At 42.0% G+C, this 25,958-nt stretch overlaps 2 protein-coding genes across 2 annotated transcripts; one reads left to right on the forward strand and one right to left on the reverse strand.

Annotated features, from left to right (window-relative positions):
* The first annotated feature begins 977 nt into the window (after window positions 1–977).
* LOC133836628 (uncharacterized) lies at window positions 978–3,488 on the forward strand. Its single transcript, XM_062267221.1, has one exon. It carries the CDS (start codon window positions 978–980, stop codon window positions 3,486–3,488), a length of 2,511 nt encoding a protein of 836 aa, XP_062123205.1.
* Window positions 3,489–16,622: 13,134 nt separating this feature from the next.
* LOC133838971 (uncharacterized) lies at window positions 16,623–17,136 on the reverse strand. The gene is made up of 2 exons (XM_062270247.1): window positions 17,033–17,136; window positions 16,623–16,968 (listed from the first exon to the last, which is right to left on the reverse strand). The coding sequence occupies exons 1-2, from the start codon at window positions 17,122–17,124 to the stop codon at window positions 16,659–16,661; spliced, it is 402 nt and encodes a 133-aa protein (XP_062126231.1). The 5' UTR covers window positions 17,125–17,136; the 3' UTR covers window positions 16,623–16,658.
* Between the last annotated feature and the right edge of the window lie 8,822 nt (window positions 17,137–25,958).

Genomic DNA, 25,958 nt, shown 5'->3' on the forward strand with positions numbered 1-25,958 from the left:
AAGTGAAGACGACGATGTTATTGCAGCACGTTGCAGGCTTGGCTGGGCTGTTTACGGCCGCTCAGCAAAGGAATACTCATCGATTCCACGCCTGCTACATATTTGCCAATGTAGTGAGACTGGCAGTTTGGATGTTGCGTTGAAAGAGTACTTTTCTTTGGAATCTTTGGAATCTCTGGGAATTGTCGCTACGATCAATTCATTACGATCCAAAGACGATGAGCGATCGATGCAAATCATGGAAGCAACGACAACGTTCTTGGCAGACGAGAAAAGGTGGCAAACTGGATTACTGTGGAGATTCGACAAAGTGGTCTTGCCTGACTCCTATGAAATGTGTCTTAAGCGACTAAAATGTCTCGAATCGAAAATGTCGAAAGATCCGCAGTTACGCAATTTCATGCTAACGACGATGAAAAACTATAAGGAAAATCGTTACATCAGACGCCTGGATGATAGTGAGTTGGTGCGTAAAGATATAACATGGTTTCTTCCTATCTTTACCGTCACCAACCCTAATAAGAAGAAGACACGTTTAGTGTGGGACGCTGCAGCGTCCAAGGAGTGTCTCTAAACGACTGCCTGCTAAAGGGTCCTGACACACTTGCATCATTGATGGGCATTCTAATACGCTTCAGAGAACGCCCAATTGCTATTTCGGGTGACATACGCGAAATGTTCCACCAAGTGAGGGTGCGACCGGAGGATCAGGCAGCTCAGAGATTCCTCTGGCGTGATGGAAACTCGCAACGGCCACCGGAGGTATACGTCATGCAAGTTATGACTTTTGGAGCATCGTGTTCACCTTCCTTGGCGAGTTACGTTTTGAAACGCAATGCTCAACGATATGAAGCTGAATATCCCGAGGCCGTAAAAGCTTTTTTGCGGCAACACTTTCGTCGATGACTGGCTTCAGTCTGTGGACTCAGTAGCTGAGATGACAAAGCTGGCCCAGGCTGTAAAACTAATTCATGCTGATGGAGGATTTGACATGCGACACTGGACATCCCAATTCTCAAACAGTGGTCTGTGCTCTTGAGAATAGATATGACATGTTGGACAAGCCAATTTGTTACCCAGACGTTGGTCCGGAAAAGGTTCTGGGCATGTGGTGGCAACCTGGAGAAGATTGTCTAACATTTATGGTGAAGCCAGATACGATCGCAAAGGCTCTGGATGGTCGGCCAACTAAACGCCGCGTCCTGAGCATGATTATGACCATATTCGACCCCCTTGGAATTGTTGGATTTTTCAACATACGCGCAAAAATCATTCTGCAAAATATATGGAGGAGTGGAGTCGGATGGGATGAGCCGCTCAAAGAAGAAGACGAGGCAGACTGGCGTCGTTGGTTGGATTTGGTGCCAACGTTAATCAATCTGCGTATGGCCCGATGTTTGAAAGGAGTTAGTGCAGCTAGATGTCTGGAAATGCATACATTTGTAGACGCAAGCGTTAATGCATACGCTGCCGTCGTATACATCCGAGCTGAAGTAGACGATCAAGTTCATTGCAGCCTTGTAGCGTCGAAAACAAGGGTTGCTCCATTGAAACCAATTTCGATACCTCGCATGGAACTCATGGCTGCTGTTTTGGGGCTGAGGTTGGCCAGATGCATCGAGTCTGAAATGTCAGTACACGTTGACAAGAAAGTATTCTGGACAGACTCTAGAGACGTTCTATTCTGGATACGTTCGGATGTTCGTAAATTTCACCAATTTGTTGCGCTCCGCATTGGCGAAATCTTAGAAGGATCAGATGTGAGTAACTGGAGATGGGTCCCGTCAGCGCAAAATGTGGCCGACGATGGTACCAAATGGACAAGAACGCCTGTCATTAACGAAGCGAATAGGTGGTTCAGAGGGCCTCAATTTCTATATTCGGATGACTCTCAGTGGCCGCAGATGAACATTGATGTGAGCCAACATAGCAATACTATTCTGCAACACGTCGAAGAGCAATTGGAAGCCATGTCACCTTTGAGCTGTATCTCACCAGACCCAGAAAGATTCAGCAAACTGGAGAGATTAAGAGCCGCACAGTTGCGAGTATTGGATTTCTTGCGATCTATTGTCAAGAAGAGCATGGGATCGGAATTAAAGAAGTTATTATTACTTGAGCGGCCAATCGAGATGGATATCATTCTAATACGAGTGTGCCAGGAAACCGAGTATTTCAGCGAGATGAAATGCTTGAAAACGGGAAGCAGTATTATGGATCGGAAGAGCAAGCTATTCAAATGCTCTCCGTACTTGGACGAAGTGAATATACTGCGCGTCAAGGGAAGAATCGAACTAATAGAAGGAGTCGAAGTAAACCTAAAGCGACCCATAATCCTACCAAGAAGACATCGATTTACATTTCTGCTGGTTGAGTCGTATCATCGCCAGTACCATCATCTGTACGACGAGATCGTGGTCAATGAACTACGGCAAAAGTTCCTGATATTTGGTCTGAGAGCCTTGGTGAGAGAGGTTTCTCAAACTTGTCCAGCATGCCGGATGAGGCGCGCGCGTCCTAGGCCTCCAGAAATGGGAAGTCTACCGCGTGAGCGTTTGGCGCACCACATGGCGCCGTTCACCTATACAGGAGTGGATTACTTTGGGCCCATCGACATCATCGTTGGACGACGGCACGAGAAGCGCTGGGGTGTTCTGTTCACATGCCTCACAATTCGTGCCGTACACCTGGATATTGCAACGTCACTGTCAACCGACTCTTTTCTTTGTTTTCTAAAGGCATTTATAGCGAGACGTGGTTGCCCGCGACGAATGATGTCCGATAATGGGACTAACTTCCGAGGTGCGAGTAGAGTGTTAAAAGATGAAGTGGAGCGTATATCGACCAGGGATGTGGAGACCAAATACCCAGAAATGGAGTTCATGTTCATTCCGCCAGGCTCACCGCACATGGGCGGTGCATGGGAAAGATTGGTAAGCTCAACAAAGTCCATTCTAACGGAGATCTTGCCGCCGGGTGGATTGCGAGAAGAAGTGCTTCGTGCTGCGTTGGCTGATGTGGAGGGTATTCTCAACTCACGCCCACTCACATATGTACCACTGGATTCGGCAGACTCAGAAGCGCTTACACCGAACCATTTCCTCTTGGGCCACTCTAGTGGAATTCGTGAACGAGACAGCGAAATCCATAACGGTGACAAGCTTGCCAAAGGATTCAGAATTTCGAGCCAGTTAGCCGATCAGTTCTGGAAAAGATGGATTCGAGAATATCTACCAACGCTTACGCGTCGTACCAAATGGTTCCAACCGCCGCCAGATTCGATCGCCGTGAATGACATTGTTGTTATCGCAGATGAGAATGGCAAACGAAACAGCTGGCCCAAAGGAGTTGTGGTAGATGTTCACCGATCGAGAGACGGTCAGGTACGGAGTGCCGTAGTGCGCACTCCAGAAGGTATTGTGACTCGCCCCGCCGTAAAGCTAGCCAAATTAGATTTGAAAATTGGTAATACACAACGCGAATGCTAGTGAATTACGGGGTGGGGAATGTTGGCGGCCAACTTAATTTTCTACTGGGGCTTTGCCAGCGCATTTCCTACTGGGCATTTGTATTCGGTGATTCTCTTTTGCGCATTGGAATTTCACCGTTACGTTCGCTAGAAGTAGCAATGCAGCTGCAAATTTCGGCAGCGTGATTTACTTTGAATTTGTATTTGAGCCCAAGCAGAGGCAAATAATTGTTAACAATAAAATAGGGATTTGAAGGTGTGCGCAGAGCACGAATGTAAGTAAAAATATGAAATTACAATGAAATGTACGAAATATAATGAAAATAATAAAGATTTCAGCAAATATTGATCCACTACAAGTTGTTGTTTTCGAGTAGTGGATTGCTCGAAGTACGAGCAACGGCACACCAACCAAGGAACGGATCCGATGCCAACACTACCCAAGAGAGCATTATCAAACTTTGATATAATGAAGTTTGCCTTTAGAAAGATTCCTCATTTTCAAGGTGTTTATATGAAGGATCAATTACCCAAATTTCCACATCATTTCGAGTGTGGAATAATAAATTTAGCAGACTCAATATCGAATGGAACGCATTGGGTAGAATATTACAAGAGAGGATCAGATTCTTATTCCCAAAGAAGATTTGGGAATTTACAGCCACCATTAGAAGTAGTCAGATATTTAGGAAAAACCATTAAGTACAATTATGAACGTTTACAAAATTTTGGGACTGTAAACTGTGGACATTTGTGTTTAGAATTTTTAATGAGATGTATGTCGGTTGAAGGGTAGGGAGACACTTATCAGTGGGATAGTTGTCCTTCTCTAGCACTTGAGAAGTCCTACAGGTAGCAACAAGTAGAAAGTCAACCAATCAAAGGAAAACGTCCTTAGGTAATAAAAAACCTTTCAAAACAACAGTGGATGGGGAAAGTGACAAGTATAAAATCAGCCAGCCACTCGAAGGAAAATATAATTCGGTCATCAGCACTCAACACTCAACAACACCAGCAGTAGCAGTATCATCACCGCCAGGAACACGCACGACCAACACTGAACAGCAGGAGCAGTAGCAGCACTTAATAGCACCAGCAGTACTAGACACACACACACACACACACACACATGTTGCCATTCTATGCGAACCCTACAGACAGAAATCCCCCAATACGTGGGTCGGGGACAGATGTGGTAAGGCAGCGGTGTGGAGTTGCGGGGGAAACCCGGCGATGGTGTCAGAAGTCAAAAGCGGTAGCTTTTTTGTTCGAGCCAGGATAGGCCCGATCTACTTCTATAGTTGCTATCTGCCTCCATCCATGGATCTACAAAGCTTCAGGGCGGCTACGGATGAACTTGCGGATGACGCGAGGTCAAAGACGCCATGCCTCATTGCAGGGGACTTTAACGCTTGGGCCACGGAGTGGGGGGAGCGCGAGGACCAACGACAAAGGTCAAGCTCTGCTGGAGGCGCTGGCGACCCTGGATGTAGTGCTGCTAAACTCTGGCAACCAGTACACGTTCAGTAGGGGTAGTATGGGATCCACCATCGATGTTACTTTCGTAAGTAGCAGCCTTTCACGCAGAGCATCCTGGAAGGTATGCGGTGATTACACGCATAGCGACCACTCTGCGATTATTACGGAGATTGGTGGAAACCTGCTACGGAGAAACACCCCCAGGAGACTCTCATATAATACGAGGTCCTTCGATAGGGAGGTCTTCAATTATATGATCAGAGGAGCAGAGCTGGATGGCACGGCGGAGGTTATGGCCAGCAAGGTAATGGCAAGGATAGCGAGTGCTTGCGATGCCTCAATGTCCAGGAGAGTGCAGGGAGGAAGTCGTCTTCCGCAAGTCCACTGGTGGAACGACGAGATAGCGGACGCAAAGAGAGAGTGCCTCCGAGCCAGGCGGAACTACCAGCGTGCTGCCCCTGGTTCCGCATACGAGTACCTGAGAGGAGTACACAACACAAAGAGACGGATCCTGGCGAACCTTATCAAGGAAAGCAAGAGGGCGTCCTTCCAGCAACTGGTGAACGAGGCGGACAACGACCCGTGGGGTATGGCCTACAAGCTGACGATGAAGAGGCTGAAAGCGTTTAGGACTCCCAGTCCATCCTGCCCAACCCTCCTTGGCAGGATTGTGCGCGAACTATTCCCACTGCAGAGTAGAGTAGGAAGGCCAATTACGCTACTGCAAGGACACCGTATCAGCTTCCCCGCAGTTACTCGGGAAGAGCTCCGGGATGTCGCTAGAGGCATCAAGGTGAACAAGTCGCCCGGTCCCGATGGTATCCCTGGTCTGGCCATCAAAGCCGCCCTGGAGAATTACCCGGAGGACCTGATGAGGCTGTACAATAGGTGCCTAGAGGAAGGAGTGTTCCTTGCCCGATGGAAAAAGCAGTCGCTCGTGCTAATCCCGAAAGGGGGGAAACCTCCGGAGGAGCCTTCTTCGTACCGACCGATCTGTTTACTAGACACGGCAGGCAAAGCGCTAGAAACGCTAGTACGGGAGCGCCTGGAGGTCGCTATAAACCGTGCAGGGGGCTTATCACCATGGCAGTTTGGGTTCCGGAAGGGTCGCTCTACGATTCAGGCTATCAGCCAAATTATGGACAAGGCGGAGAAGGCAATCGCGGGGGAGCGCTGGCTCTGGGGCAGTAAGGAGTACTGCCTCATCACCGCACTGGATATAAGAAATGCCTTTAATTCTGCCAGCTGGCATAGGATCCTGCACGCGTTGCAGCACTTCAATATCCCGAACTATCTCACCCGGATAATTGCAAGTTACCTTAGCGACAGGAAGCTCTGGTACACGACCAGTACAGGCACTGAGAGCTACGAGGTCACTGGAGGCGTCCCCCAGGGATCAGTGCTCGGCCCCACCCTGTGGAACGCTATGTACGACGGAGTCCTCCGCCTAAGGATGCCGGACGGTGTGAATATTGTCGGATTTGCGGACGACATAGCGATCGTGACGGTCGCGAAGCACCTGACGGATATAGAGGCAAAGACGAATACTGCAGTCAAAGCAGTACGGGATTGGCTGGAAGAAGTAGGGCTCCGACTGGCGGAGCATAAAACCGAGGCCGTGTTAGTTACTTCAAGGAAAAAGGTGGAGTTTGTTAACATCGTAGTTGGGGATACAACGATACGCTCGCAGGCCACTATGACCTATCTCGGAGTCAAGGTGGACAACAGACTCAATTTTAGAGCACACCTCACGTACGCGGCGAGTAAGGCAGCAACCGCATCCACGGCCTTAGCCCGAATAATGCCGAACACAGGTGGCCTAGGCAGAAAAGAAGGTTACTGCTCACGAACGTGGTCAGGTCCATCAGCCTTTACGCAGCCCCGATCTGGCTAAAGGGAACGGAGAGCGGCACCTTCCTGAGGCAGATGAACTCGGTGCACCGGATCTGCGCGCTCAGAATGTGCTGCGCATTCCGGACGGTATCGGGAGAAGCTGCAATGGTCCTTGCGGGAACAGCGCCATTCGATCTACAGGCAGCAGAGTGCGCGAAGGCCAGGGATAGAGCCAGCATCATCCAGGAGTGGCAGGCAAGGTGGAACAGCGGCACGAAAGGTCGGTGGACACATCGCCTGATACCGGACGTGTCAATGTGGTTAGACAGAGGTCACGGAGAGATGAACTTTTACCTAACACAATTATTAAGTGGTCACGGGTGTTTTAAGGGATACCTGCACCGTTTCGGCCATGCATCAGACCCTTACTGCGCGAGCCGCAGGTGGTGGAAGATGCAGCCGCAGGTGGTGGAAGATGCAGAGCACGTCCTTTTGCACTGCGGACGCTTCGCGGGTGCTAGAGAAGAATTAGAAGTCCGCCTTGAGGGGCGTGTCGAGACGGAGTCCGTAGTCGAGCATATGGTAAGCTCGAAGGATAAATGGGTGGCGGTGAACACGATGGCAGTGGCAGTAATGAAGCAGCTAAGAAGAGAAGAAAGAGCGCGAATCGCAGCCAACTCAGAAGAGGGCCGATAAAGGCCGAACCCTCCCCCTGAAGTAATACCTCACGGCAGTTCCGGGGGGAGTGCGTTGAATGCGGGAGAAACAGGCGTTAGCCTGGTTTCGCAGGACCACTTGAACGTACTGCGGTGCGTCAACGTCAAAAAACACACACACACACACACACACACACCAACCACCAACAGGCTGACGGCGGCTTCGTCAGGGCGCTAGTGGGCAATGTTTGGGTGTACAGCATATACTTAGCCCCTAGTTTGCCAATTTCGGACTTTGCTAACACACTGGACAGATTAGCTGCGGACGTGAGAGACCACTCACCAGTATTCGTCGCAGGCGACTTTAACGCTTGGGCAGTCGATTGGGGAAGCATGGTCACCAACCAAAGAGGGCGATTGGTGGTCGAAGCCTTTGCTTCACTGGACCTAAATCTTCTCAATCAAGGCTCGCAATGGACATTCAGCAGGGCCGGTACCGGCTCAATTGTTGACTTAACATTTTGCAGCAGTTCGCTCGCTCATTCAGCGGAGTGGGGAGTCAGTGACTCCTATACAGGGAGCGACCATATGGCCATTTTTTGCAAAATTGGAGCTCGGAGCCACAGGTGCATCTCTGCCGCACCTCGTTGGAGGACTTTCTCAGCCAGTAAGCTAAACGTCGAGCGCTTTGCAAGCTCGCTGAGAGAGCTGGAGGTTTCAGGCAGCGCAGAGCAGATGGTCGAAACTATCATGGAAAGGCTAGAGTCGGCTTGCGTAGGCTCCATGCCGAGTCGAGTAAACCCCTCGCTACGCCACACGCCAGTTTACTGGTGGAACGAGACCATTGCCGCTGCAAGACGTGTCTGCAACCACGCGAGGAGGCGCTATCAGAGAGCGCGGGGAAGACCCTCTTTCCTATATTGGCAAACACTCTTTAGAGAGAGTCGCAAAACTCTCAAAAATGCGATCAAGGAGAGTAAAAAACGGTGTTTCCTGGCCCTGTGTGACACACTGGATGACGACCCATGGGGCAAGGCATACCAGATCGTTATAAAGAGAATCGGGGCACGGAGATCGCCACCACCACCAGATGATCTGCTGCGTGGGATTGTCATGGATTTGTTTCCCAGCGTGGAGGAAGACAACGCATGGCTGCCAGATACAGCATCCAACGATGGTCTGCCGCTGAAGTTGGTCACCAGCGAGGAGGTGCTAAAATGCGTTAGAAGCATGAAACAAACCGGGGCTCCAGGTCCGGATGGCATACCCGCAAGGGCACTAATGCTCGCCTGCTCCCTCCATCCAGAAGCTTTTCATCAATGCTGAATAAGTGCCTGGAAGAAGCTGTAGTCCCTGATAGGTGGAAAACCCAAAAGCTGGTCCTAATTCCGAAGCCCGGGAAACCGCCTGGCAATTCATCCTCGTTTAGGCCTATCTGCCTCATCGACGTGGCGGGGAAACTGCTGGAGAAGGTGATCTGCACTCGCTTGGAGGAAGCTATATTGGTGAACGGAAACCTTTCCCCCAACCAATATGGATTCCGGAAGGCCAGGTCGACAGTAGATGCAATCGAGAAGGTAGTTGGCATTGCTTCCAATGCAATTGCTGGCACTCGCTGGAAAGGGGGCCAGAAGAAGTACTGTCTGATGGTGACATTGGACATCAGAAATGCCTTCAACTCGGCCCGCTGGAACTGCATCTTACGGGCGCTAGACGCATTCAAAGTCCCACGGCAGTTGTTAAAGATTATCAGGAGTTACTTCTCGTCGAGAGTACTCAAATATGACACAAGCGCTCGAACGGAAGAGTACATCGTGACTGGAGGCGTTCCTTAGGGGTCTGTGCTTGGCCCGCTATTGTGGAACGCGATGTACGACGGAGTCCTTCGACTGGACCTGCCGACAGGAGCAAACCTAATTGGTTTCGCCGACGACATTGCGCTACTTGTGGGCGCTAAGGAGCTGGAGGTCGCCGAATCAAACTGCAACCGAGCTATCGACTGCATTGGGACTTGGCTGCTCTCCGTTGGACTGGAGTTGGCTCCCCACAAAACGGAAGCAGTGCTGATCAGTAGCAGGAAGAAAGTTGAAACAGCGGTAGTCAAGGTCGGAGCCGCCCATATTACCTCCAAGCGAACACTGAAGTACCTGGGAGTGACGATCGACTCGAGGCTGAGTTTTCGACAACACCTGCAGGAGGTTGGCCGCAAGGTTGCTGTCACCAACAGGGCGTTATCTCGCCTGATGCCCAACACCAGGGGCCCCAAACAGTGTCGTCGAGCACTAATTTCAAGCGTGACAAGGTCCATAGCCCTATATGCTGCTCCTATCTGGGCAGACGCCGTTCTTAAAAGCTCGTACATCGGCGGCTTGGCGTCAACCTTCCGGCTGAGCGCCATCAAAATCATAAGCGGTTTCAGGACCGTTTCCGACGAGGCTGCATTTGTCATTGCCGGCATACCCCCCCTCGAGGAAATGGTCAGGGAGAGGGTAAGCGTTTTCCGGCAGCTCCAGACTGGCTCCTTACCCAACGCCGAGAAAAGAACCATTAAAGAAAGAGCACATATGGAATGCCTCGAAAGGTGGCAGACCCGGTGGAACGAGACGTCCAAAGGGCGGTGGACTCACCGGCTTATCCCTCTTATTAAGGAATGGACGATAAGGAGTCACGGCCAGTTGAACTTTCACTTGACCCAGGTCATCAGTGGCCACGGCTGCTTCAGGAGCTACTTGTTCCGGTTCGGACATGACACAGCCGAAGAGTGCCCGGCCTGTTTCCCGACCGCGGTGGAGGATGCCGAGCACGTAATCTTTCAGTGCGGTAGATACGCAACCCTAAGACAAGAGCTGGCAGATGCAATTGGTGAAAGATTAACTGTGTCGACGTTGGTTCCGCTGATGCTGGCATCGTCCACTAACTGGACACTGATCAGCCAATTTGTGGCAGCGGTCATGAACGAGCAAAGGAGGGCCGAGAAGGCAAGACAAAGAACGAGGGAGTAAGTGGCGCCGACGCCCTTGTGAAGCATTGCTTCGCGGCCGTCCCACAAGAGCCAGGCTCCGCTAACTCTGTTTTCTTCCTTTTCTCTAGGTATAATTTTCTTTAACTCAACTCTGTAACTTTTTTCTAACCTACACTACGAATAAAAAACACACACACACACACACACACAAATAATCAGGATGAACCCATCAAAGGAGGCTAGCAAGGGAGAGGAGATTGACTTTACCGAAGTTAATCTTCCTCTTATTACTCCTATTGCTGAGGACATTCAATTCCTCGCCAATGACATCGAGGTTCAATCAACAGCGAATTATTTGAATGGAATAAAGGAGAAGAAGAAGCTCCCTTTCCACGCTCTACCAAGGAATAGAGAATTCAGAATCTATGGAGCGTCTAAGGTTCCTAGTAAATTTAATACCAATTCCCTAAAATTAATATTGGAAAAGTATTTAATTTACCTCCCGGCACGCTATGATAAAGTTGAATATGTACACATTAACGAATTAAATACTGGTAATTATACTCTATCAAAACAGGATGATATAGATATTGTATTCAAATTGAAATTGTAATTGAATAAAAATAAACAAAACAATAAATTCTATTATCAAAATAAATTCAAAATTTTTTTAAATGGGGAATGGTAAATTTGTGTAATTTTCTGCTTTCTTTTCCAGCTTTATTACTTCTGATACTTATTTCAAATAAATGTTATTGAAATGTAAATTAGGGAATGGGAAATTGGGGAATTTTCAGCTTTCTTTTTCAGCCACTTTTCTCCTTTTTACATTGTGTGAATAAATGTAATTGAAAATTTAATTTCATCATTTTAAATGGGGATATGGGAAATTGAAACAAGTCCGTTATCAGAACCGGATACCTGATCTATACAAACAGGTCTGTTTAAAATAACAGCTAGCTGTTCGATACAACCAGGTACCTGATCTGTACAACCAGGTCTGTTTAAAAGAACAGTTAGCTGGTCGATACAACCAGGTACCTGATCTGTACAACCAGGTCTGTTTAAAAGAACAGCTAGCTGGTCTATTTAACAGTCTGATAGCTGATCTGTACAACCAGCTCTCTTCATCAAAATATGCTAATGTATCTGTTTATTGGTTATATAGTATGATTATGTTTCGTAAAATAGATCACAGTACACTAATGACCACAAGACTGAAATAATCACTAATCCACTAACAGTTGAATGAGATAAATTTGAATGAAAATGAATCAAAAAGTTTTAACTCAATTAACTAAAAGCCGAAATGCTCTAAAAAAAAATTTTCTGATCTTAAACAACTCAAAAGTCAGAACAGTATTGGTCTGGAGGAAACATTTAAACCTATAACTGAACCACTACATGAACTTGTGAATGATAACAAAACATTTCAGACAAGAAGGTTCTCCTTATTCATCAACTAAGCTTATGAAACAAATATCCACCACACTTCGCTTCCATTACCGGTTCAAGACTCACCCCATTCATCATTTCCGTTAACGAGTCAAGAGCCCTCTCATTCATCGAACGTGTTACCAAATGAAACATCTATACATTCAACGCCTTCGATAACGAGTCAATCAACCCAACATGAAGACAACTCAAAAAATTTGAATATCAGTGAACTGGCACGGGAAGATCTTTTGGATAAGACAGTAGGCCCATACAAAAATGGAAGTGGACAATTAATGTTGGGGAATTCACACATTAATGTGACTCACAACAAAATTGAATTGGATGATAGTCAAAACTGGCGTCTTTCTAGTGGATTATATTCATTAATATTCCACCGCCTACCTCAAAATTATAATTCAAATGATCTAGAAATATATAATGAAATTTTATTGTTAACTAATGTGCACCGGAGAAATTTTAATTCCGATGGACAGATCAGAGGAACAAGGGCAAAGAAATATACAAAAATTATTAAACCACTCTTAACAAAATCACGTACTGCTGAGTCTACACCTAAATTCTCAAAATCAATTGTTTCTGGGACTGGATTCATGTCACTCGCGACGAATAAACCCAATTATGTATATTACGATCCAAATGATCCAATTACGATCCAAATGAGTTGGTTGAACGATTACAACTCTTAATTGCCTCTCAAACAGCTGGAAATACGAATCACACTTATGAAATTACGTCAAATTATACACTAAATTCATATATAATTGATTGATAACATTGAAATGAACTTATAATCATTATGTCTGTTGACAAGTTTGGACGTTATGTAAATGATAAGCAGATCTCTATTCATTTAAAACGACGTGAGAAAATACCAGGACTCTACATTGATAATGATGGAAGTTACAATATACAAGGAAGACGTTTAAAAAATGGTCGTTTACCAATTGAGAATGCCGACTTGGCGATAATAGAATATGTGGACCAAGTTGTAGACGATCTGAGAAATTTTCTAACATCAATGATTTCAAGTCATCAAGAAAGGAATGAGAGATTATTATCCGATAAATTGTCTACAGTTGAACAGCGAATAATCAAGACTGAGAAAACTACATCAGATATTCTTGATAAAATTGTACGCTCTCATATTCGAAAGTAATAAATATGTCTAGACGGGGAATAATTAATGAAATACATGCTTCTTCACGTAAGCATTTTCTTAGACGTAGAGTCATAACAAAAGGGATAAACGAATTATGGCAAGCTGACTTGGTTGAAATGGGGAAGTATGCACACTCAAACAATGGGTATCGCTACATGCTAACAGTGATAGACACATTCTCAAAATTTGGATGGGGGGAAGCAATAAAGTCTAAAAATGCAAAAGATGTTGCTGAGGCCATGGAGAAAATATTTCAATCAGGGAGAGGATTCCCCAAAATCTTCAAACAGACGATGGAAAAGAGTTCTTTAACACCCAATTTAAGATATTAATGAAACGATATGGAATCAACCACTATTCAACATTTAGTAGTCTAAAGGCGTCAATTGTTGAACGATTTAATAGATCATTAAAAGACCTAATGTGGCGTGAATTTAGTTTCAATGGGACATACAAGTGGGTTGATATATTCAAATCACTAATTTCCGTTTACAACAATAGACATCATAGAACTATACGAGTGCCACCCGTTAATGTAAATACTAAAAATGAGAAACATATTTTGAAAACCGTCTACAATAACATTAAAATGTTTGCGGGAAGCAAATTGAAAATGGGTGATTATGTACGCATCAGCAAGTACAAACACGTATTTGAAAAAGGCTATACTCCTAATTGGACAACTGAAATTTTTAAAATAAGCAAAGTACAGAATACTTACCCAACAACATACTTACTACAAGACTTCAATGGGAATCCAATTCAAGGTGGTTTCTACAAAGAGGAACTGAAAAAAACAAGTTTTCCTAACACTTATCTGGTTGAAAAAGTGTTAAAAAAGAAAGGCAATAGAGCTCTAGTGCGCTGGTTGGGTTTCCCCAAAACCGAAGACAGCTGGATTCATAAGAATGAAATTTTGTAATATTATAAGATTGAAAACAATTTTGTGTTTTGTATTTTTCTTTTTATTTTATCTTCAAGTTATTTATAATTTTTATTTTTCTTAATTTACTAATATGTACACTTAATTTTAAACATTTTTTAATTTTTTTAATTTATACATTTCAATTTCAATAAAGTATTGTTTATTAATCTAATCATCTAGTTTTCTTTTTTTCATATTATCCATTAACAAGAAATGACATATTAATTGTCCTTCGTAAATGTTGATCGCACTTTCATTATTATCCAACTTTCTTTTAAGATTATTTATTTTGTTCACACTAGTTTGGTTACTGTGTGAGTTCTGTAGTACAAACATTTGGCTGCGCCAAACTCTTGACTCCGCTTCTAAAATTGATATGGAACTCTCAATTTCAAAGGGTATTACTAAATAATGTGCTCTTGCTATAGTTGAAATCTTATCTTCTTCTATTATTCGCTTATCATCCTGACTATCTAATGTAGTTTTTGTTACTTCGACTGTAGTGATTTCATGCCCTCTAGACCTAAACATCTGCATACTAGAACGTTCTTGCTTTCCTGTATACAAAGTATTTGAATAATTTGATAATGAAATGCCCATCAAACAACATGCCTTTACCCCCTTATTTTTTTTGATGCATATTTCACCAGAGTTATCGAAATTTTCATAAGTGTACGCATACATTTTTGAGCGTAAACCAACAATCTCAGTCATTGGTTTACCATGCAACTCATCCTTAAAGAAACCTAATCGTTTCTTATTACATTTCTTAAACTTATACAACTCGGCCAATTCATCTGAATATTCGGACGTGTCAAACTTTAACTCCACATCATCCCGAATATCTGCATAAAAATCATTTGTTTTTATGCTGTAAATAAATGAATCCGTATCCATATAATTTAATTTGAGTGCTTTTCCAAACTTAGGTTTCATATAGTCATAATGGAAGTCATACATTTTGTATTTTGACATCTCCAACACTACAAATCCTAAATAAATTGGTTTATCACAAATGTTGTGTAACCTCTTCATTTGAATTGCATACATAGTTTCACTGAACCTTGATGCACTATGAAAATTAGATTTTGATATTAAATCTCTGGCACATAATTTGGGTCGTCCTGACTTCCTATTTTCAATTGGATACTCCCACTCCGTTATTATCCGTACATCCACCCTTTTTCACTGTTTTCCATGGTTTTCCATAAACAGCATTGTTCAATAATTTGAAAAAATCTTTTTCAAAATTATTTTTGGCTCTGGTCCTATGCTCAGTGTTTATATCAATATATTTCTTGAGCCAGGCTTTCTGCCTAAATTGAAGGATGGAGTGAATTTTTTTAATTCCAAGCCATGTCTCATACACTGTTTTAAAGTCTTATAGTATATGATATAATTCTTCTTTTCAGCGAGATCGGCTATTAACTTTGGAGTTTTACAACTGCTTGATGGTAGCTTGTTATCCGGACAGAATGGTAGATCATTATGTTCATCATGGATTGAGTAAGGGTAATCTAGATCAACCTCTAGAATATACCCATACTCACTATTTTCATGAATATTTTCTAGATTAAAACTCTTAACCTGATTCGTGTCTAACCATTTGAACTCACCGTAAGGTAGTGGTTCAGACATAGCCCATCCATACAAATTGTTTGCATCCACATACATAAAATTCCGATTCTTTAGTAGGATCGAAATTTTTTAAGTATTTGTGGTTTGCTTTTGTATGTCTATGACTACATTGCACCAACCCACCCCGAATTCCACTCTTAAAATATGTAATCATATCAATATCAGTGAGTAACTCGAGTTCAATCTCTGTGGTTTTTAACATAGCATCCCACGACAATCCTGGTGTAGTGTAATAATGAGCTGGGTCAAGATTGTAAATTGAAGAACAAATTGCCCTAAAATTTTTGAAAACGTCTGTTAACAATAAAACATCAGTTTTCAAATACAATTCTAAGTATTCCTTCAATGAACGACAATTAAAATGATACCATACTTGGATGGCATGAGCGTAATCCTCTTCTGAACATTCTGACTCTGTTAAATTACTATAGAACTTGGATCTTGGTGGGAGAGAAGTTTCATCTAGTTTTCAACAGAATCTAAATATTCGTATGGGAAAACTCATTTCCTGCGAAGTAGTTCAAAATCTGACTTGTTTTTGTACTGTGATTTCAGCACATTGAAATTCTCCTCACTCAAATTCCCGCGAGTGTGTCTAGACTAGAGGGCATGAATCTGATAGTATCCAAAAACCTGATTTCTAACGTATTTTTCCTTAGAGGGAGATATTTAGAAATTGAAATATACAATTCCTTATTCAAAGGAATAACTTTTATTTCCCCCTCAATTTCTCCAAGTTCTTTAACAAACAAATGAGAATCGTATTTGGAGAAATTGTGAAAGAATACGGGATAAAATCACCCGTCTTGTAATTAAGATTACAGGAATTATGGGCTGCACGTCTATATCTACCTGTAAAATGACAATGATCTTTCACTCTATCATTATTTAAAATACCCTTACATATGTGGCAAATGGTCGCTTTCCTAAAATTATCTAACTCATTATGACTCATGTGCATTGGAACCACTATTTTCATGTGATTCTCATACAAATCGGACAAATCTGACGTTAAATTTTTAATGAAAGTGCGAGCGACATCACCTCCTGTCTTCGAAACAAACTTATCTAAGCTAGAGTCAAATGCACACTTTGTAGTATGCGAATGCTACTGGCACATGCTTATTAATAATTTTTGTGTTTGCACTTACATCTAATGTTACTGGTTCCAATATGCATTCAAAGTCTGCATACACGACGAACGGAACCTCCAACTGACGGTGATGGTTTTTAAAGGTAATCTTCTGATCCTTCCTTGGTCCCTCGGTAACCACCCGACTGCATCTCAATGTATGTTGAGCCGCCCTCTCCTCACTCGTTGAGTATTGTAAGCATTGATTACAGAACCAACGCTTAACTCGCTGTTTACCCAGTTGTTTGGCAAGTAGACTGTGTATGAAAATTGAAATTGTAAGGTGATTGTGATATTTTCAAATTTATTGAATGTACTTACGATGAAATATTTTTAATCCACACATAGTGTCCATGAATACCCGCCGTTGGTCCGTCGACGAATAATAAGTTAATGTGGATTCTCATTTCCATTCCATCACAGTAAAGTGGTCCAATTATTTTGTCAGATTCCTCATCATACCCGAAAACATTTAAACTTATGAGAGGGTTTCGTTGAGTGAACTCTTTTATTTTTCGAATTTCCATCGGGAATGTTAATCCATTGAAGTCAATCTTTACGTTGTTCACCTCAATTATTGGGGACGTGATCTCAACACCATAACTATTGCAATCTACTTATTGGTTTGAGGGCCGATATAATTGCCCACTTAAAACAGAAGAACTGCCTTTCTATTTTTTAATTTAAGCGGAAGCTCAAAATGATTAGATCCTTTTGTCGGATCACATTTGTAAACATTAAGCTCCAGCCTAATGATTCGTGTCAAGGTCCATCCGCTGTCCTTTTCCTGAAACTCACTCATTTTTGTGTCTATCACATTTTTATGCGATTCAAGGAACCGGGTGAAGTCGGATCCAGTCGTAACCTGAGACATTGTGCTCTGGAACGATTTTATTTCTTGTTGAATATCATACTCTTTTATTAGCATGTACTCAGCAAACAACTCAAAATTGCATTTGGATGATAGGTGGGTAGTCATCACGCATTCCAAAAGAGGGATCAGTGCTAATCCAGCCTCATTTAGGAATTCAATAGGCATCCTTACATCCGCTCCCTCGTTCTCAAACATGTATTGGAGAATACGTCCCTTGTATCCATTCACAATCTGCTTGATTCTTCCGTCCACCGGACGGATAGAGTTGTATTTATGTATCTCGGTGCGAGCGTGGAAATGCCATTGCATACCTGCAGGTAGGTAATGCTGGCAGGAATAGCAATACTCTCCATTGATGGTGTTGGTGGTGTTGTTGAAGTTGATGATGTTCTCGGGATTCATGTTGATGTTTTTGTTTGTTTCTTTTTTTATTTTGTTGGTTGAATATAATAAAGTTTATTTTATTTGTAGTATTGTTTTTAAAGTATTTGATTGTGTATTGTAAAATTGATTTTTACAATGTTGTTTAATATTAATTTTTGAATTTTACAATTTGTTTAAACAAACTTGATTTCGAAAGTTATTAACAATTTTCACTGCACAATTTGTAATGGTCGCAAATGAAAAAAATTGTGCGTAAAATCTCTTTCTCCTTGAGATTTTAAATTTGCCGCGCAAAGTTAGCGAAGACACAAACCATTGCACGATAAAAGGACAATACACCTCTGCAAATTAAATTTCCCCTCCGTGGTGAGTTGTCTAGCGAAAGATCGTAGGAGAAGGAGACGAGCTTTGTTACTTTGGCAACGACAGCTCTCATTCTTTTCTTATTGGACTACGATCAGAGACGGATGCATTCTTGGTTGATGGTCTTTTAAAACAAATACAAAACACATGCATCACCAGAAAAGAAGAGAAATCTGCCAACATCATCAGCATCCATCGATGCTTTTTTGCTTTGAGCAAAATAAAATATCCAACTCGTTACGCTTGTTAAGCGAAGGTAATTATTCCTATGAAATAATCAAATTTTACATTGGTCTTAACTTCGAATTTTTTCTCATATGTAGATTGTGAAAATTCGTCTAAGCCGTCATTATTTGTTATTAAATAATACGGATAGACAAAATTCTACAACTATAGTGGTTTTTTAATACCACAAATCCGGCGCATGTTAGTCAGCGGAGGCCGACTATTTCGTGCCGGAGACTTTTTATTTTTCTGGTCTGCCGCCTGCAGAACCAACAACAACAACAGAGACGTGCAGTGCATCTCTAGGCAGATCACTCTCGCACCAATGTGCCGAGCCGCGCAAGGCTCTACATAGTACCAGAATCGCCACTTCACTTGTTCGCCGCTTCTCCTATTCGCCGTTTCTCTTCGTCGCAGCAGCAGCAGCAGCAGACGCAGCAGTCAACAGTGCCAGTGCCAGTGCCAGTGCTAGTGAAGATGTGTAGTGCAAGTTTGTGAATAATAGTATGACCAAAATAAGATTGTTTAAAGTTAAAAGGTCATACCATAGTTGTGCACAGAGGCAATAGTAAAAGGGGTAAAAGCCCAAATAAAAAGCAAAAAGATTTGCATTTGCCTTTAAAAATCAAATAATTTAGTTGCCATACATATAAATTTGAAGTTATTAAAAAGATAAGGAACAGAGAATATCAATTGTGATTTGGCACTTATTTTTTTGCGCTATTTTTTTGGTTTGCTTTGTTTTGTTTACCATTATTGCCCTAGGCATTAAAGGGTATATCCATCGTGAATCACAATAATTAAAAAATATATAAATAAATAAATAATGCAAATATAATCTCATAACGTAATAACCAACTACAATAAAACCCTGTGCAAAACAATAATAATTATAACAAGGTGTGTGTGTGTGAACAAACAAACAAAAGTATATACCCTATAAGGTAAATAACAAGTCATTAAAATCAACATCATCATCATCATCATCATCACCAACAGCAACAACATCATGAAGGCCTTCGTCGTGGAGTTCTGTCTGGTAAGTTAAAAGTCCGAGTGTCCGAATAAAAATAAATAAAAGAAGTTTTGATAACATAAATATTCGTACATATGTAATTACATACATACATACATACATATGTTAGTGCCTGTTCGGCCACGCAGCAGCTGCCCACAGTTTTGCTTGCATTGTATTTTTCATACTTCTTCGCAGTTGCGAAAGCTCCCAAACAGCATATGAGCTGTCGGCTGATGCCCTAACTTTTGGGTCAGGCCTATACCTTTTTATAACTGATTTGCTTTCGCCCTATATTGTTACTATTATTATTGTTTGTTGGTACAGCTTTAAATATAATTTACAATTAAATAAATGAACTTCAAAATTAAATTCGATAAATAAAATAGACAAAAATAAATAAATAAAAAATAAATATTAAATATGAATTAAAAACGAATAAATAAAAAGTCAATATTAAATTTGATAAAAAGTTAAATATATAAAAATTAAATTAAAAAAAAAAGATGATTTAAAATTAAATAAATAAAAGTCACTATTAAATTTGGATAAATAAAAATATAAAAATTAAAAAAAAAATAAAATAATAACAATAAAATAATAAAAATTAAAAATAAAATAATAAAAATTAAATAATAGATAGGATTTAAAAATCAATAAAAAAAAATTTAAAAAAAATAAATAAATATTTAAAAATAATTAAAATAAACAAAAGTTAAAATGATTTAATAATAGATACAAACTAAATAAAAAGTGGTTGAGATATTAAAAATCAATAAATAAAAATAAATATTAAAAATAATTAAAATAAAAAAATGTTTCACAATACAATAAAGATAAAATAAATATTAAAAATACAAAAAAATAATTTGAGAAGAAAAGAAAAATTTTAAAGTAAAAATAGTAAATTTTATAGAAAAACCTCATGAATCTGTTTTGCTAAAACGCGCATCAAAGAATAGTTGCCAAAATTTGTTTGATTATTAATTATTGTTTGTTTATGAAATATTATTAGTTTTACATCTTCTTCGTCTTAGTTAATATTGGTAAATGAGTAGTAGCAGTTACTAAAATGAATATTGTATTGAATTAAAATAACTGCCCTATAAACAGAATTATGGATATAATTATACCGTCCTAATTCTAATTAATTTTGAACAAATGGTTTTGTTTTTGTTTATAAATAAATACAGATGTTAAATTTGCGTCATTGGACTTTAAAAATGAAATTCTAGAATTTGTTCTGATTTCCGGAGACATGGGAGCATAAATTAAAAGGGGGGAGTTGTAGAATAGTTTTGGGGTCATAAAAAACGTTTCTTCTTATGACCATGGTTGGGTGGGTATAGACAGTTAACATCTTATAAGACCACCCCTGCTTTTCTTAACTTTTGTCCGAATTTCAACAGTGTACCTGCATTTGTGTTATTTTTATTCGATATTGGTAGTATTCAGATCGAATCGTATTGTAGATTCGAGTCGGATTAGATTATTGACAAGAGGATCGACTCATGTGTTTATTTTTTTAGAATCAGGAGGGACTCTATAATAATAAAGTTTTCGTGGCTTCGTGTAAAGCATAGCAAAAACCCACCCCACAATCCCGAAAGAGCTAAGGGTTCAAAGGGTCCCGCTCCGCTATCTGTTTGCACGAGAGATGGTCGTGAATAATATTTGCAACCGTCTTCTCACATCCGGGGCGTAAAGGGGAGTAAAGTGTCTTCGATTCTGGACTTCGACTAATATTACGTATGTGAAATTACAAGACCGAATCGCACTTTGCATCTTTCAAGGATTATTTTGTATAATTCTGTTATTGATTATCGAGAGCCTTACATCCTTCAATACCAAGCTCGTTTGTTTTCGCTAGGTCTGATAAAATTATCGAAGCAATTTAAGTAATACCTCTTTAAACATTTTCGGAATTCGAATATTTGAATCTTTGAGTATTATCGACCAAAATTACCGGTATTGAGATTGCTTAATAGTTCAAATAATTTATTAGTTTCTAGTAACTTTTGCTCTTTTTTTGGTATCGCGTTGATGAAGATCGATTGTAACTCCGCTTTCTTCTGGAATACAATAGTATATGCACAGGCGTATCGTTGTCCGAAGAATACGAAGAAGCCTTCGATGTAATCAGGTATCAAAAATGACAAAGTTTAGTTTCAATAGCCCATATTAATAATCCTCCACTGTTGAGTCGGAACAAAGTTTAAACTCCTTTTTATTTATGTCTCCCAAAAATGTCGAAGAAAATCTAAATTTGAAATATGCCCGTTACACGTAGTTTTGAAGAACCTCAGCCACTGCCACCAGCAGAAGCGGCTGAAAATATTTGTCTTATTTGCAGTGAACACATGTCGGATACACAACCTTGTGCGATAACTAATTGTGGTCATGTGTTTCACAAAAATTGTTTAGAAAATCGAATCCATCACGAATGGAAAGTGGTTGTAGGAAATCATTAGCCTAATGCAAAACAGCAATCACAATTGTCTAAGCAACCAAATCAACCCGTAGTCTCGCAGATCGTTACTCGTTCATTGCAACGTCAATTTGACGCCGCGCAAGCATTGTCGGCTGCCGATGAAGAAGCGAGAAGTAATATCGATCAATTTTGGGAGACATAAATAAAAAGGAGTTTAAACTTTGTTCCGACTCAACAGTGGAGGATTATTAATATGGGCTATTGAAACTAAACTTTGTCATTTTTGATACCTGATTACATCGAAGGCTTCTTCGTATTCTTCGGTACAAATACAAGTACTGAGAGAAATCCTCCACTTCGTAGTACGCCCAACAATCAGGGGGCCAGACCAAAAGTGCCTGCTTACGAGAGGGGAAATGCACCTCGAAGAAGAGGAAGACCATTTAGACCAGCACAGCCTTCGACACCAAATAATGGACGTCGTAATATACTAACTCCAGAACCAGATGTAGAATCAATCGTAAGAGAAACGTAGTTGGAATAACACGTTTCTATACAAAACACATTTCTGTACAAGGAACTACTAATTAGGGTCACATGTCATTAATGTCAATTTAGGGGTAATAAAGATGCAATTTAATTAGGGTAACCTATTGAAATGTCAAGTGTGAGGTAATAAAGATGCAATTTAATTAGGGTTAGCTGTGGAAATGACAAGTGTGGGGTAATAAAGATGCAATTTAATTAGGGTTAGCTGTGGAAATGACAAGTGTGGGATTTGTGTGACGAATCGTACGCGACCCGAGACGGGGCGATGAAAGGATCGGGATCGGGGTCGGGGGCGTTACGTCAGACAAATCCTTCGGAGTCGGGGTCGGGGTCGAGATCGCTTGTCCCGAGACGCCCTCGGGGTCGGAGTCGAGATCGCTTGTCCCGACACGCCCTCGAGGTCGGGGTCGCAATCGGTCTCGCACTCGGGGTCGCAATCGAAAACGATTCGTAGATCGAGGACGAAAACGTGCAACGAACATGTGCTACGATACGCTCTCGAGGTCGAGACGAGACGGTGAGGAATCGGGGTCGGTGTCGCAATCGAAAACGATTCGTAGATCGAGGGCGAAAACGTATGACGAACACGTGCTACGATACGCTCTCGAGATCGAGACGAGACGGTGAGGGATCGGGGTCGCAATCGAAAACGATTCGTAGATCGAGGGCGAAAACGTGCAACGAACACGTGCTACGATACGCTCTCGAGATCGTGTGTCCCGAGACGAGACGGTGAGGGGGTCGGGGTCGCAGTCGATTCGTAGTTCGTACACGAAAACGTGAGACGAAGTCGTCCAACGAAAACGTGATACGCTCTTTAACGAACGTAGCATATGAACGCGCGAACACCCACATCGAAAACGTAGGTCGTGGGGCAACGCATCATACTAGATCGAAACGTTACGAAACGAATGGACGAAAACGTGACGCAGCGCCACATCCAAGACGATCGAATACGTGAACGTCTAACACGAATCAATGTTACGAAACGTGATGAAATATATTCGGAAACCCAACGCTACCTGAAAAACGATCGAAGGCGTCTTGCACGTGACGCATGTGATGTAATTCAGACGAGAGTACAACACCATTTCCAAGACACTTGAAGATAAAATAGAAAATCTGAAAAAAACCGAATAGTGCTGTAAAAATTCCATTTCCCTTAAAGATATAGTATTCTTCTTTACATGTTCTGTATCTAACATAATTTTATTTCCAAATACATTGTTTAAAATCGATTCTCTAAACTAACATACATTTTTATAATTTTTTTTGATTTTTGTGAGCGAACAGTATAGAAATGACATGTATCGACTCCATCCTCCACATCGTTATGAGCCCAACAGCAGGATGCGAAATGTTGACCATGAACATTAGAAACCAATGGTCCATCACATATTCTATTATTAAAATATTTCAATGATTCTGATAAATATTCCATGTGTTCAGGAAAAATTTTATCCTTAAACATTTTCATAAAATTATTTATTCCAGTTATAAGTTGTTGTATCGAAATATGAGTTGTGAAGTTGGTCTTGTTTTCAATCAATATAATTTTAAATTTCTTTCGATCCGTTGACGTTTTACTTTGCCTTATGTTTATTGATTACTATATACTTATATTTAAAACTAAAAAGATGATCGGGAGATGAAAGCGGCAAAGACTCTGCAGTGGCGTCGGACGAAAACTGACGACACTTATTGAGGGGAGAGTGTGTCTCCTGGAGATGTACTCCCGTAATATCGATACTCGCGTGAGTTATCGAGTTTTGTTGATCACGAGAACTGAAAGGGGTTGCCACAGTACCCCCCTCCTAGAGTTCCAGTTGGGAAAGATACTTTGCTGGGAATCTGATTTGTCGTCCTGATCTTGACACTTTCTCGAGTGTCTGAGCAGTTGGCGCTGTCGTCTGCTCCTGTGTTGGAGGCGGTACGTCTTTGAAGATGTAAGCTGGTTTAAGTCGATCGATGGAAACCTTGTTTTCCTTTGTGTGGCCCTTGAGTGTAAAATATTTGTCGTGTTTTGTTACCACTTCGAAAGGACCCTCGTAGTTTGCTTCCAACGGGGTTTTCACTCGATCCACTCGAACGAAGACGTGGGTACAATGGTTTAGGTCCGGGTGGACAAATTCTTGCGGTGTATGATGGTGCACTGGCTTAGTGGTTGGCAGTTGAGACATGGTTTTTTGAAGAGCCTCGGTGAACTCGGACTCAGTGTGTTTTGTGTGCTCGGTGCAAAAAATCCGCCTGGCACCCGTAGTGTGGTGCCATAAACCATTTCCGCAGGGCTCAGCCCGATGTCGCTTTTGATTGTTGTGCGTAGGCCGAGTAGGATTAGATGCAGGGAACTACCCAGTTGATTGATCGACGCATTTTAAAGCAGCTTTAACGTTCTGTGCCAGCGTTCGATCATACCATTGGCTTGTGGGTGGTACGCCGTCGTCCGCAGGTGCTTAAAACCACAAATTTTGGAAAGCTTTTGGAATAATGTAGACTCGAATTGTCGACCCAGATCGGTTGTGATGTGAAGAGGAATACCGTACTGAGCGAACCAGCCCGATATCAGTGCGTTGGCTACAGATTTTGCTGTGATGTCTACTAAAGGAATTGCTGCGGGCCATCGTGAGAATCGATCGATACACGTGAGGCAGTATCGGTATCCGTTCGATGAAGGCAGCGGGCCGACTATGTCGATATTTATGTGTTCGAAACGGGTGTCGCTGGCGGTGTACTCTCCTAGTGGCGATTTGGTGTGACGTTGATTTTGGCCTTCTGGCACGGGATACAAGAGCGTACAATTTTAGCGACATCCTTCGCCATGCGGGGCCAAACGTAGTGTTTTCCGACCAACTTGTTTGTTGCCTTAACTCCCGGATGGCTCAGCGAATGTAGGGCCTCAACCACGGTTTGGCGTAGGCATTTGGGCACAAACGGACGTGTATGGTTATTGGCGACGTGGCAGTACAATTGTTTGTTTGAGCCTGCAAGAGACAATTTTGTTAGTGAGATGGGTTTTCGGCGTCAGACTTGAGTAGCGATTGTAGTTCCGCATCGTTTTCCTGTTCCAGTGCCATCTCGTCGAAGTTTATGTGTTTGATGGCATCGATGCGTGAGAGAAGATCAGCCACGTTGTTTTCTTCTCCAGAGATGTGCCGGATATCGGTGCTGAATTGGCTGATAAAATCCAGTTGCCGAGCGCGTCGAGGTGATGCTTTCTCGCTGTTTTGACTGAAGGCGTACATAAGCGGCTTGTGGTCGGTGAAAATAACGAAATTCCTGCCCTCCAGTGCGTACTTGAAGTGCAAAACGGCCTGATAGATGGCAGTCAGTTCTCTATCGTAGGTGCTGTACTTCTTTTGCGTCGATGTGAATTTCCTGGAGAAGAATCCCAGTGGTTGTGTCTGCC

Source organism: Drosophila sulfurigaster, chromosome 2R (assembly GCF_023558435.1).
Source record: "Drosophila sulfurigaster albostrigata strain 15112-1811.04 chromosome 2R, ASM2355843v2, whole genome shotgun sequence".
NCBI classification, from domain to species: domain Eukaryota; kingdom Metazoa; phylum Arthropoda; class Insecta; order Diptera; family Drosophilidae; genus Drosophila; species Drosophila sulfurigaster.